Genomic DNA, 13,225 nt, shown 5'->3' on the forward strand with positions numbered 1-13,225 from the left:
AAGCGATAACTTTTAGCAAAATTTAGTCGATTCATCACAACAAGTCAAACAAGTTGCTGTTTAGTTCGTGTTTATTGCACAATGAAATCTGTGTAAGAGATTTTGATTTTTCGAAACAACGACACAAAATCACTATTTTTAGATTCTGCACAACGTTCTTTTTGATTGTGTTAATTAAAGAAAGTATTCCATTGTGCGTTGTGGTCAAAATCGGGCCACCTAGGCCAAATTACGGCTATTGGCCAACCACGGAAGCCATTCAGTGTCGAAATGAAGTCATTTCTTCCGATTTAGCTGAAAAAGTGCTGAAACTCACTGAAATGCACCCGTCACATTCTTTAGAAATAATCGACGGAAATAATCCTGAAATACCTGCAGATGGGTTCAAACTTCTTCGCAGTCTTCCTGCTTTGCGAATTAACAACGCCAGTGTACGCACTATCCAACCGGGAGCTTTCAATGGGTTGAGATATTTGAAGCAACTGTCGTTAAAATACAACAGAATTGAGGTTCTGAATGAAAACTGTTTTGAAAACTTGACGATGTTGACTGATTTGGATTTAAGTTTTAATAAGATTGTGTCTATTCACAGCAAAAGTTTCGCTAATTTAACGAGACTGCGTGTGCTTTTCTTGCAAAATAATCTTATTGCTGAGTTGCCACCTGACTTGTTTAGAGACCAGAATTACTGGCTACGTGTTGTGGACTTGTCATTTAACAAGTTGTTAACTGTTAAAAAGCAACTACTTTTTGATCTTACAGACTTGTACACTATATATTTAAACAACAATAGAATAAACCACTTAGAGAGCGACGTGTTTAACACGAAAAAATTGAAACACATTCACATTGATAATAATGAACTGCAATCGTTGACCAACTTAACTTTGCCAAATACAGTTGAATTGTTAAATGTAAGTCATAATTTAATCAAGTCGATGAGTTTTTCCAAATACGTTGTAATTTCTTTACTTGACTTGAGTGCAAATGGACTTGCGTCTGCAAACGGTTTGAAGCTTGAAAATGCAACAATTAAACAATTAAACTTGGATCAAAACAACTTTGGTACATATCCAAGTGTAAACCAAACTGCGTTTTTCAGTAATTTAATAGCATTAGAAACTCTTTCTCTCAGTAATAATAACTTGCAACAATTAAGTCGTAACTCATTCACGCACAATCAACATTTAACAAAATTAAATCTCACAGGAAATTCTTTACGTAACGGTGATTTTTTAAATTTCCTTCCTAATTTGCAATACCTAAATGTTAGCTTCAACAACTTTGATTCTAACACAAATCTCAGTGTTTTAATATCCCTGAAAAACCTTGATTTTAGTTTCAATAGCTTGGATCAAATTCGGTATAATTTTCTTGGCGGTTTGAAGTTCTTACAAACGTTAAATCTGAGTCATAACAAAATTTCAAAAATCAGTATAGGTTGCTTCAGAGATTTGCAAATGCTGTACATACTTGATTTATCAAACAATGAAATTTCATCCTTGGAGCTTGGTGTTTTTGGGGGATTGACCCGCTTGTCCGAACTCGATCTGTCCCACAACGGATTAATTCAGTTGAACGAAGGAACTTTTCACAACTTCAAATATTTGCATGTTCTTAACTTACGAAAAACTGGTTTGAGTTACACAGTTGTCGAAAACATAATGTCGCATTTTCCTGGACTTATAAACATAGATTTGGCTGAAAATAACTGGTCTTGCACCCTTTTGATTAAATTTGTAAAAAAACATGCCTCAGTAAGACTTTTAGGTGGAAGGGATTATAACACAGCAAATGTACACGGAGTTGCTTGCAATGATCAAGTCGAAGATACCACGGAATTAGTAAACACATCAGAGAATTTTCCTGATTTTAGGGTCACAAACACTTTATTAATTTTTATACTGATAGTTTTAATCGTACAATTGGCGTCTAAACATATTTCCGTGTTTTGGAAAAGAAAAAAAGGCCAGAAGCAAGAAAGTGATCAAGAGTTGCGTCTCGTTTCCGAGTGTTAGTGCAATTTAAAATAAATTTATATATATTCTAACGATCAGCGTTTTTTTTCATCATCAAAGTATAAAATTATGTGTTAACGCTTGCACCACGAGAAAACGGAAATGTGATAACAATTATCAAAAATGTGGACATCAAGTCCGGGACCTAAATTAGTTTGAGTTGGTTGACTGTACACCACACACAAACTCAACGATTTTAAAAATGAACTTTTGGTGAGGTTTTTGAATTAATCGTTCAGTGTAGTACCAAAATATTTTTCAGGACGTTAGTCTCGTTATTTATCCTGGCACAGGAAACCCTCCAGTCCTGTGTTATCTCAAGCAAACTCATAACTATTCATGCCTGGCATTACCGTGTGCAAACAACTAGAACCGAAAATAGCATTCAATGTGTCAATGAAACCATTTCTTCCAACTTGGGCGCAAAAGTGAAACCGCTTGCTGAAAAATATTCGCCAAAGTGGTTAGAAATCATCGACACCAACAGTCCTGAAATACCTTCAGGAGTTTTCAGCCTGGTTTCGGCTCTTTTAGACTTACGAATTAACAACGCCAGTGTCCAAATAATCCAACCCGGGGCCTTCAACAATTTAACAAATCTAACGAAACTTTCGCTAAAGTGCAACCGACTCACAAGTGTGAAGAAAACTTATTTTGCAAATTTGTCGATGTTGGAGGAATTGGATCTAAGTTATAACAACATTGCGAGTGTAGATAGTAAAAGTTTTGTCGGTTTGACAGAATTGCGTATGCTTTCGCTACAAAATAATTTCCTTACTGATTTGGCGCCTGATCTGTTCAAGGATCAGATCAAGTCGTTGTATAGTTTAGATTTGTCGTTTAACAAGTTCGTAACCATCAAAAATGGGATAGTTTCGAATCTTAAAACCTTAAACACTATTTATTTAAATAACAATAACTTAAAGATTTTGTCAGGATGCGAATTTAACAATACGAAGAATTTGAAATATGTTTACGTTAATAATAACAATCTGCAAGCGCTGGATAAATTAAATTTGCCAAGTGAAGTTACAGTTTTCAATGCAAGCCATAATTTAATCAAATCGATGAGCTTTTGGGTCCATGCCGTTGTCTATTTGTTAGACATGAGCTCAAATGGGATCACCTCTGTGCAAAATTTATCATTTGAAAATGCAACGATTAAAGAAATGAACCTGGACCAGAACTATTTGGGAATTAATCCTAGCTACAACCACTCAAACTTTTTCAAAAGTTTCTTAGTACTAGAGACTATCTCTCTCGGTTATAACAATTTACAACAATTGGATCGTTACGCATTCGCACAAACTAAAGTTCTAACCAAACTGAACCTCACAGGAAATTATTTAACCAAAGGCGATTTTTTAAATTTTCTAACAAAATTGGAATATTTGAATCTGAGCTTCAACAAGTTTGATTCCAACTTAAATTTAACCAGTTTGGCAAACCTGAAAGAGTTGGACCTTGGTTCTAACAACTTGGCTCAAATTCCGTTTGACTTTTTCGCGGGCTTAAAGCATTTACAGAAATTAAACTTAGGTAACAATAAAATAGCAAAACTCGCTTTGGGGTGTTTCAGAGATTTGCAAAATCTGAGAGTGATTGACCTATCGAGTAATAAAATTTCGTCGCTGGATGTGGGTGTTTTTGCGGGACTGCTTGGTTTGAATGAGTTGAATTTATCATACAATGAATTAACTCAATTGAACGGTGCAGTTTTTCACAATTTGAGGTTTCTGCGAGCGCTTGGTTTGAAAAAAACTAAAGTTAGTTACACGATTGTTGAAAATGTGCTCTCGCAGTCACTCTCATTGAGGAACGTTGATCTGGCAGAAAATAACTGGTCTTGTTCGCTTCTCACAAAGCTTATTAATAAATTTAGAATATTGAAACTTGCAGATGCAGGGGATTATAACGTAACTAATATAGATGGAGTTGCTTGTAGTTATAACGATGATGATCTAGCCGATTTAGTTAACTTGGAAACGAGGAACTTTGCGACTTTTAATGCAAAGTTAAGTACTGGGAATACTTTATTAATTTTGGTGTTGGTTGTTTTGGTAATGCACTTGGCAATTATTGTGCTAATTTGTAAGAGCAATAGGATGATAAAGATCGGGCAGAGACCGAAAAGTGAACAGGAAATGCAACTCGTGTCCGATTGCTAAACGTAAATGTAAGGAAATAAATATTGTAAAGTTGTAACTAGTTCCTTATTTTTTTATCCTGATCACATTCCCATCGGTTATTTATTGTAAGAAAGTTGTTCTAAACACACACGCAAGCATTTTTGGCCTAAACCATTTTCTATACAAAAAAGTACAACAATATTGCTTTTAAACCAATTTTTTTTTAACTATTGAAATTGCGTTCCGAGCTGATTACGAAAAATTTCCAAACTTTATCGAAAAGGTTTTTTAATACTAATAACTTTAATGTGTTGAGACAATTTTCAGTGTGAATATTTTGATCTGTCACGATCTCTTTTGTCAAGATTGGAAAATTTTGGTGGGATAAGCTCTAAACTACGGAGAACTATAACCTGGGAGACGCAACGAGATATAAAATCGCACCCACAAAATTAATACGCCAGAGTAAAAATGAGGGCGCTTCGAGCCATCTCGACGCCAAATCGTTTTAAATTAATTTAAATCAAACCAATTAACTAATTACTTAGAAAAAATGCAAAAATTTTAAGCTTTGTATTCTTAACGTACTCACGAAAAATGACCAGTAAAATTTTCATAAAAAACATGTGAAATAAATTATTTAAAATTGAACCTTTGCGATTTGCGCTACATCCCATTTTTTCAAAATTCTGCGAATACGATTGAAGATATAAAAAAATTTAAAAAAGAAAGCTGTAGAAAATTAAATTTTCTACAAAAAAGTTTGCGAGAGCATATTTTTATCTTCATCGGTTTAGGCCTTAAAGACGCTCAAGGGGCGAATTTTGCTTGGTTTTTAAGCTCAAAATTCAAAAAAAATCTGAAAAACACATTACATTTTTCACCCAATGTACAACTGCAACAAATACTCTTAATAATTATTTTCTAGTTTTTTTTTGGAAACATTTATTTATAGTTCTAATAGTGTAAAATCATATAGTACCTAATAAATCAAAATAGTATATAGTATCAACGAGGAACAAAATTATATTGTTTTTTTTTGATGATCATTTTGCATTCTAAGAATTGATAAGTGTTATCACATTTAAAATGCAAACTTGTACGATTGAACCCAAACAGAATAAAGTTTATACATTCGTTCCTACTTGCTGTGATTTTGTGTTTATTTAACTAGATTGTATTTTAGTAAGTGTAAAGTTTTTATGATAGTAGTAATTATTTGCCAATTCCAGGTTGGACATGTTTTTCATTTTTCTGTTCATTCTAGTCATTACGACAGAAAAGTCTTCAGGTGTATGCAGAATTGATAACGTTACAGATTCCCAAGGAGAAAATGTCAAACGCAAGCAATACATTCATTGTCAGTTTGAAAACATATCTTCGAATCTGTACACAAAAGTCAAACCATTTTACGATTATTACAAGTCTGACACGATAGAGTGGTTAGAAATCAGTGACACAGACAATCGCCTTTTATCCTCAGGGGCTTTGGGACCTCTTCCAGTGATGGACTTAAGAATACATAACGCAAATATTCACGAAATTGAACCCAACGCTTTTTCGGGAATTGATAAATATTTGGGAAAGCTATCATTGAAAAATAACAAACTTTCGAGTATAAAAGATTATTATTTTAAGCATTTATTTTTAATTTACTTAGATTTAAGTTTTAATAACATCACTAGTATAAGTGAAAACAGTTTTTTAGAAAATAGATACTTAGGCACACTGATTCTAAAAAATAATTTACTTTCAGTTTTACCACCCAATTTATTTCCAAGATCGAATCATTGGCGTATAACCCATTTAGATGTATCCTTTAACAAACTTGTGACTCTTGACAGTAAGATATTTCATAATTTATGGTCACTAGTTGAATTACGAATAAACGATAATTACTTAAATCACTTGGATGAAAACATATTCAGTGAAAATGACGACTTAAATTATTTATTCATAAATAACAACCGTTTTCGGGGCTTCCATAATTTAACTTTGCCAAAATCAATGAATACAGTCAATGCCAGTAATAATTTAATTGCATTCTTTAATTTGCGGAAACACACCTTTATTAATACGTTGGACTTGAGCTCGAATGGAATATCATCCACCAAGGATTTATCATTTACAAATGCAACTGTAAGTGAGTTACTTCTAGATAATAACAATTTGGAATCAACTCACGACACTTTCATTACTTATTTTCCATCACTGTGGCACCTTTCGCTCACCAATAATAAACTAACACAAATAAACCACTTCAAAAACAGCACAAAGCTAACAAGACTAAACCTTGCCAAAAATAATTTATGCACTAATGATCTTTTAAACTTACCCTCTTCACTAAACGAACTGCTTGTTAGTTTTAACAATTTAACAGAAATTGCCTTCGATTCGTTACAAGGTTTGAAGTTTTTAAAAATCCTCCATTTGGAGCACAACCAAATCCAAAAAATTGCCTTAGGGGCGTTTAGAAATTTGGGTCAGCTAATTGAACTCGATTTATCAAATAACAAGATTTCCGTTTTAGGTATTGGTGTTTTCGGTGGGTTGAATAGTTTAAAACACTTGGATTTATCAGAGAATGAATTACAACAAATAAGTAACGCTTTTTATAATTTACGAGCTTTGAGAATCATAAATTTAAGCAAAACTAAAGTTAAATACAACACTGTGGAGACAATTTTGTTACAATTACCAAACGTGGAACAAGTTGGTTTAGCTGAAAATGGCTGGGCTTGTTCACATTTAATTAACATTACCACCAAGTTTGGTAAAAAAGTTATTGATATGGGGAAGTATAACATAACTAATGTCGATGGTGTGGCGTGTGATTACGAGGAAACGCCAGAACACAACAAACAGAAGTCAACAAATTTAAGTCGGTTTGAAGCTGATTATCATGGTTTATTTAAGTTCCAGATTTGTTTCATGTGTTAACTGAACTATTTGTAACAGTAATACGAAATTAGCATTTACATTCTTAAAAATAATTTTTGAAAATAAATTATTGTTTCTCACTGTAAAAGGGTGAATATAAGTTTCTAATACGGAGGAATATATAACTTAGGAGATCCTAAAATCCTATTTTTTTAAAATAGTAAAAACGAGGGCGCTTCTAGCGTTAAACCGTTAAACCGTTTTAAATTAATCTAAATCCAACTAATTCCCTAATACCTTAAAAAAAATGCAGAAGTGTAGAGCTTTGCCCTTTTAACAGACTGAAAAAACTGACTACTAAAATTTAAAAAACATTATTTAAAATTTAAAATATGCGCCTGTGTTTTTCAAGACGCTGCGAATACGATTAAAGTTACAAGAAAAATTTTTTTGTAGAAAATCTACACCTTTTTTTAATAATTTTCTTGCATCAGAAACCGTATTCCCAGCGTTTTGAAAAATATGGAGCAGAAAGCAAATTAGTAAAAGTTTGTAAGTTTTTCAAACATAATTTTGCGTTATCTTCTTTGCATTTAATTGAATTTAATGCTCTATCTGCCTGTATTTTTTTGTTTGCTACGTGTTAACCGTTATTCAAAAACAACCATTTTTTCAAATTCATAACTCTGAAAACTCAGACGGTAATAGAACAGCTGCGCTCTCTGGCGACATTAACGGAATTATCGAGAACGGAAACGTTTCATATCCCAACCTTTAGATATCCGTAGCTTCTAATTCTCACGTTTTCAAAAATTGTAACAATCAATACTTTTACGATGTCCAGTTTCATTTTAATGTTAATATTTTAAAAAAACCCATTCTTAGATTTAATTAACAAGCGCTAAATATGCTAAAAAAATATAACCGTGTATATTATTTATCAAGGTTTATAAACGAATTACATATTATAATTTTTTTTGGAATGGAAAAAATTTGTATGTTATTTATATACCATAAATGGTATTTTATTAAAGACAAAAAAGTATGTAGGTAATCATTAATTTTTAAAAAAATCAGTGATCTACAATAATTTCTAAGTTTTGATGCTTTTTATTCTACGTAGTATAGAAGTTGATTATTGTCCTACGAACATTGTGTGTTTGTACAGTAAAACCTCTCAACAACAGACACCGAAGGGGAATTTCTAATTGTCCGTTGTGTAGAGATGTCCACTAATAGGAGGTGAAAATTTTAATATAGGTTTTGTTAAGTTTCTACAAAAATGTCCGTTGTGAAGAGGTGTCCGTTATATTAAGCAAGGTTTTACTGAAGTTAGTTTTGGAAGGTAGACTAAGTCAAATATGTTAAATAGTCGATAATTACAAGCTAGTTATTAGTCAAGTAAGAACCTTCAGTAATAATGTAATCACTACAAATAAACTATCAGAAACGAAACTTTTCTTTCTGTTCGTCAGTTTTTTCGTTCAGAGAAAAGCTAATTAAAAACTGTTTTGTTCTGTATGTGATGATCGACCATACAGAAAATTGTGTTTGTTATTTTAAAACCATCCTGTTCATTTTTCATAAATTTGATAAGAGTTATCAATTATCATTTCAAATATAAACTTATTCATACAGAAGCAGTTATACTGGTTACTGCAGTCGTTGTGATTTATACGTTTACTCTTTCTGGTAAGATTTTAATTTGTTTGTGGTAAGTAATCACACAATTTTATATCAATTCCAGGTTAGCATGTTTCTCATTTACTTAAATATTCTAGTCCTAATCACAAAACATACACTAGGTGTGTGCACAGTCGATAATGTGAGGGATTCTCAAGGAGAAATTAGCATAAACCAGAAATACATTTATTGTCGGTTTGAAAATATATCTTCAAATTTTTACCCAAAAATTAAGTCGTTTTTTGACTATTACAACAGCGACAGGTTAGAATGGTTGGAAATCAGTAACACCGACAATCGTATTTTGTCCTCAGTGGCTTTGGGGCGTCTTCCTGTGCATGATTTAAGAATACATGATGCAAATATTCACGAAATTCAACCCAACGCTTTTTCAGAAGTTAAAAATCAAATAACAAGGCTATCATTAAAAAATAACAAACTTTCGACTGTAGAAGATTATTATTTTGAGGATTTGAGCTTGACAGACTTGGATTTAAGTTTTAATAACATTACTAGTATACATGAAGACAGTTTTCTAAATAGTGCTAGAAATTTGGAAACGTTAATTTTAAAAAATAATTTTCTTTCGGAATTACCGCCACGTTTATTTCAACATAACCATTATTGGCGTCTAACCCATTTAGATATATCGTTTAACAAACTTGTTACTTTCCACGACCAGATATTTTTTAGTTTACAATCACTAGTTGAACTACGTATGAACAATAATGATTTAAAGTACTTGGACGAAAACATATTCAGTACAAATAGAAAATTGAATTATTTATACATTAACGACAATAAATTGCACAGTTTCGATAATTTAAATTTAGCAACTTCAATTATTCGTCTCATTAATGCCAGTCATAATGCAATTCATTTTTTAAACTTTTCAAATAACGTCGATATTGAAACGTTAGACTTAAGTTCCAATGGTATAAACAAAAATTTTTCACTTGCTAACGCAACAATAAGTCATTTACTTTTAGATAATAACAATTTGGAATCAACACATGACACTTTCTTTACTTATTTCCCATCACTATCGGATGTTTCACTAGCCAATAATAAATTAAAACAATTAAACCCTAATCTATTTAACAATATTAAACGACTAACGAAACTAAACCTTGCGAAAAATTATTTACGCAGCAATGATCTCTCAAACGTACCTAAATTACTAAACGACTTACGGCTTAGTTCTAACAATTTAACAGAAATTACGTTTCAATCTTTACATGGGTTCAAACATCTACAAGTCCTTCACTTAGACCACAATCAAATTCGGAAAATTGCTTTGGGATCGTTTAAGGATTTAAACCAGTTGACTGAACTTTATTTGTCAAGTAATAAATTTACTGTTTTAGACATGGGCGTTTTTGTCGGGCTTAATTCTTTAAAATACTTAGATTTATCATACAATGACTTACACCAAATCAGTGGTAACATTTTCTACAATTTACGAGCGTTAAAAGTCGTTAATTTCAGCAAAACTAAAGTTAAATACAGTAACTTGGAAGAAATTTTGATACATTTGCCAAATGTTGAACAAGTTGGTTTAGCTGATAATGACTGGGCTTGTTCACGTATAGTTAACATAATTCACAAGTTTGGTAAAAAAGTTATAGATGTGGGGGATTACAATATAACTAATGTTGAAGGTGTGGCTTGTCATTACGAGGAAATTGTAGCAAAGAATTCAGTAAGTTTAAATCGTTCGGAAACAACAATAAATATTGATAGAGTTGTTTCTAAGTTTGACACGATTGTAGTATTACTGATTTTTCTTAACGTCATGTTCGGCTTTATTCTCCTTTTAACTGGTATTTATTTAAGTTTCAAATTTATTTCATTTATATCTAAAAGCAATACTCGTAATAACTACTCAATAACAAACTATGACCAAGAACTAGAGCTGTAAGCTATATTTTTATTAATTTTTGTATTTGAAATAAATGTATTTTATGAGAAACGGGCTCTTTTATTTCATTACCCCAAACTAGATAAGAGTTGTATTTGGCTGGAAGTTGATTATTCGACAAAAGATAATTGTGTTCTTGCTGTGTTATCATTTTGATACCAGTGTAAGCTTCACATAAACCAGATCTTTGTGTTCAAATGAATGTTTCATGTTTTATTATACTAAGCGTTACAACTACAACAGGTGAGTAATATAATATATTTTTTAATTTCCATACACCTGTCTCCCCACAACGTTTCAGAATGAAGAAAACAATTCTGTTTTTGAGCCTAGTCTCAAGTGCATTTGCTCGATGTCAGTGGTCTGCATTGCCAGGAAAAAGAGTGTCTTATGAAATAAAAATCACCTGCACTAGCATTACTTCTAAAAACATTATTCAGGAAGTTTCAAGTGGTTTGACACAAACAAGTAGCAGCTACAGATACATTTTTGAAAACAGTTCCATCCAAAATTTCCCAATGAACGTGTTTGCTTCGAACAAAAAGGGAAACGTGCTTTACCTTTATCTAAACAGCAGCGAGATCGAAACGATTCAAACTGGGGCTTTCTCTGGATTACTGGAAGTGAAAGAAATTTACTTGCAATTTAATTCGCTCACTGTTGTGTCCCGTGGTTGCTTCAATTCTCTTCTCAAACTAAAAATCCTAGATTTGAGCAATAACAACATATTTTTAATCGAAGATGAAGCTTTTAACGGTAGTAATGAGCTGGAAAAAATCTTGCTTGACAATAATAACATCACACATGTACCCCAAAGTATGTTCCATTCACTTAAGCAGTTGAAGTTTATAGACTTGTCCAACAACAGTATTAAGTTGTTCGATCTAACGTTCTCGAATTTTGCAGTTCACAAGACAATTTTTTTAAACAATAACAAAATTTACAGCGTAAATTGTGGTTCTCTACATTCGAGTTTCTTGGATGTTATTGAGCTGAAAAATAATTATTTGACGGAAGCTGACGGTTCGTGTTTTCCGCTCATTGCCGAACAATTAAACTTAAAACACAATCACATAACTAATATTTCCAGCTTATCAACACTCGAAAATTTAAAAAGTCTCGACCTGAGTTACAATTACATAACAAATATTGATACAATCGAATTTAGGAATCTTAAAAAATTGGAAAACTTGCAGCTTGAGCATAACAACATTACACAACTGCCTCCCGGTGTATTTAAAAATTTGACTTCTCTCCGGGTACTAAATCTGTCGGAAAATTCTTTGAAATACCTCGAGTTTGGAGTTTTCAACGGCTTGCAAGCTTTGCGCACATTAGATATCAGTTACAACCAATTGGACGTTCTAGAAGAAGACGTCTTTATTAACATGAGATACTTAAAAGTTCTCAATGTTAGTTACAATCACTTACAATATATAAATTTGGTAAAGCTTGCAAGCTACACTGCTCTGGAACAAATTCACTTAATTGGAAACAATATTACGTGTCAAAAACTTTCATCCATGTTTTCGTACAAGCTCAAAATAAAAATAGGCGAAAGCAATTATCATAACGTGTCAAATGTGAATGGAGTACCGTGCACTAACTTCAACTTGCTCCTAAAAACCAATGAAAACAAAATTAACTATAACAATGTTTTTCAAGATGTGCGGTCGTTCTTTAATACAGATTTTAAAAATACGTCGTTTTTCAAATTCTTTTCTGAAGATCTGGAACCACGAAATCGGCTAGATATGGATATAGATGTCAAAAAATTGAACCACGATTTTGAACAACTTCTAGCATCTGTTAGCAAAAATAATGTTATTTTTATTATTTTTACATTAATTGTTGTCGTAATGTGTGTACTGCTTGCAATACTTGTTGTACTGGTCAAAAATCAGCTAAAACATCAGCCTTTTTCTTTACGAGAACCTGAAATGCATTTATTGTAAGTCTTAAAAATAAATTTTCAAATTTATAATTTCTCAGTTTTTTTTAAGACAAAGTTTGTATTAGACGACTTCCTATGTAATTAATTATGCAAAGTATAGTTAGGTGTTGTGTAAATAAAAAAAAATTTTAAAGCCATATTATTTTGAGTAATTTAGCATTGCGATATCTTGTAATAATTCTAAGGGACTTTAATAATTGTTGTTTGAAAATTAATTAAGATTTGGCTTAAGCCACTGTCACCCTTAACCTTTCTGTATTATCATATCTTGTACCTATGTAATAAAATCCAACGTTTTGCCTCAGTCTTTGTAACGTACTTATTTTTTGTATACAGAGTGATTCAAAAGTCGCATACCATCTTTTAGACACTGATAGCTGACGTTAAACTGACTAAACTGCGTTAAAAGTTCTTAAGACAAAGAATGTTTGAGCCTTTTATACGAGATATTCAAAAATACACTTTTTTGATAAGTTTCTAGCTTCTTAAATTTTCTAGCGGAAATGACTTACCTGGACCTTGCAACATTAAAGAAATACCTATTAAAAAAATCTCCATATTGTATTTTATGGTGCATAAAATTTATCAAACTAACAATAAGAAAGAAAATAGCAACAAATAATAAGTAGCTAAAAAAACA

The 13,225-nt window shown here is 31.9% G+C and overlaps 5 protein-coding genes across 6 annotated transcripts; all 5 read left to right on the forward strand.

Moving 5' to 3' along the window:
• Positions 1-15: 15 nt before the first annotated feature.
• LOC103315155 (insulin-like growth factor-binding protein complex acid labile subunit) lies at positions 16-2,051 on the forward strand. Its single transcript, XM_008203105.2, has 2 exons — positions 16-92; positions 143-2,051. Exons 1-2 carry the CDS (start codon positions 82-84, stop codon positions 2,016-2,018), a joined length of 1,887 nt encoding a protein of 628 aa, XP_008201327.1. The 5' UTR covers positions 16-81; the 3' UTR covers positions 2,019-2,051.
• A 3-nt stretch (positions 2,052-2,054) lies between these two features.
• LOC103315156 (toll-like receptor 7) lies at positions 2,055-4,223 on the forward strand. Its single transcript, XM_008203107.3, has 2 exons — positions 2,055-2,231; positions 2,281-4,223. Exons 1-2 carry the CDS (start codon positions 2,221-2,223, stop codon positions 4,184-4,186), a joined length of 1,917 nt encoding a protein of 638 aa, XP_008201329.1. The 5' UTR covers positions 2,055-2,220; the 3' UTR covers positions 4,187-4,223.
• Positions 4,224-5,212: 989 nt separating this feature from the next.
• LOC103315129 (leucine-rich repeat-containing protein 15) lies at positions 5,213-8,482 on the forward strand. 2 transcript variants are annotated; one of them, XM_064356473.1, is made up of 2 exons: positions 5,213-5,332; positions 5,380-8,482. In XM_064356473.1, exon 2 carries the CDS (start codon positions 5,387-5,389, stop codon positions 7,085-7,087), a length of 1,701 nt encoding a protein of 566 aa, XP_064212543.1. In that variant the 5' UTR covers positions 5,213-5,332; positions 5,380-5,386; the 3' UTR covers positions 7,088-8,482. The 2 variants fall into 2 exon arrangements, with proteins under 2 accessions (XP_064212543.1, XP_064212544.1); XM_064356474.1 differs by having other exon boundaries at positions 5,222-5,324.
• A 104-nt stretch (positions 8,483-8,586) lies between these two features.
• LOC103315128 (toll-like receptor 13) lies at positions 8,587-10,682 on the forward strand. Its single transcript, XM_008203035.3, has 2 exons — positions 8,587-8,719; positions 8,775-10,682. The coding sequence occupies exon 2, from the start codon at positions 8,781-8,783 to the stop codon at positions 10,629-10,631; it is 1,851 nt and encodes a 616-aa protein (XP_008201257.1). The 5' UTR covers positions 8,587-8,719; positions 8,775-8,780; the 3' UTR covers positions 10,632-10,682.
• A 39-nt stretch (positions 10,683-10,721) lies between these two features.
• On the forward strand, positions 10,722-12,892 carry LOC103315154 (leucine-rich repeat-containing protein 70). Its single transcript, XM_008203103.3, has 2 exons — positions 10,722-10,874; positions 10,933-12,892. The coding sequence occupies exons 1-2, from the start codon at positions 10,840-10,842 to the stop codon at positions 12,584-12,586; spliced, it is 1,689 nt and encodes a 562-aa protein (XP_008201325.1). The 5' UTR covers positions 10,722-10,839; the 3' UTR covers positions 12,587-12,892.
• Positions 12,893-13,225: the final 333 nt, after the last annotated feature.

The sequence above is a fragment of the Tribolium castaneum genome, chromosome 4, assembly GCF_031307605.1.
Source record: "Tribolium castaneum strain GA2 chromosome 4, icTriCast1.1, whole genome shotgun sequence".
Lineage (NCBI taxonomy): Eukaryota > Metazoa > Arthropoda > Insecta > Coleoptera > Tenebrionidae > Tribolium > Tribolium castaneum.

What these genes read in the sequence shown, in the direction of transcription:
- LOC103315128 (XM_008203035.3), top strand. Translation starts at nt 8,781, where the DNA reads ATGTTTCTCATTTACTTAAATATTCTAGTCCTAATCACAAAACATACA.
- LOC103315129 (XM_064356473.1), top strand. Translation starts at nt 5,387, where the DNA reads ATGTTTTTCATTTTTCTGTTCATTCTAGTCATTACGACAGAAAAGTCT.
- LOC103315154 (XM_008203103.3), top strand. Translation starts at nt 10,840, where the DNA reads ATGTTTTATTATACTAAGCGTTACAACTACAACAG. An exon ending in AAGCGTTACAACTACAACAG is followed by an intron (nt 10,875 to 10,932) that starts GTGAGTAATATA and finishes ACAACGTTTCAG; the next exon opens with AATGAAGAAAACAATTCTGT.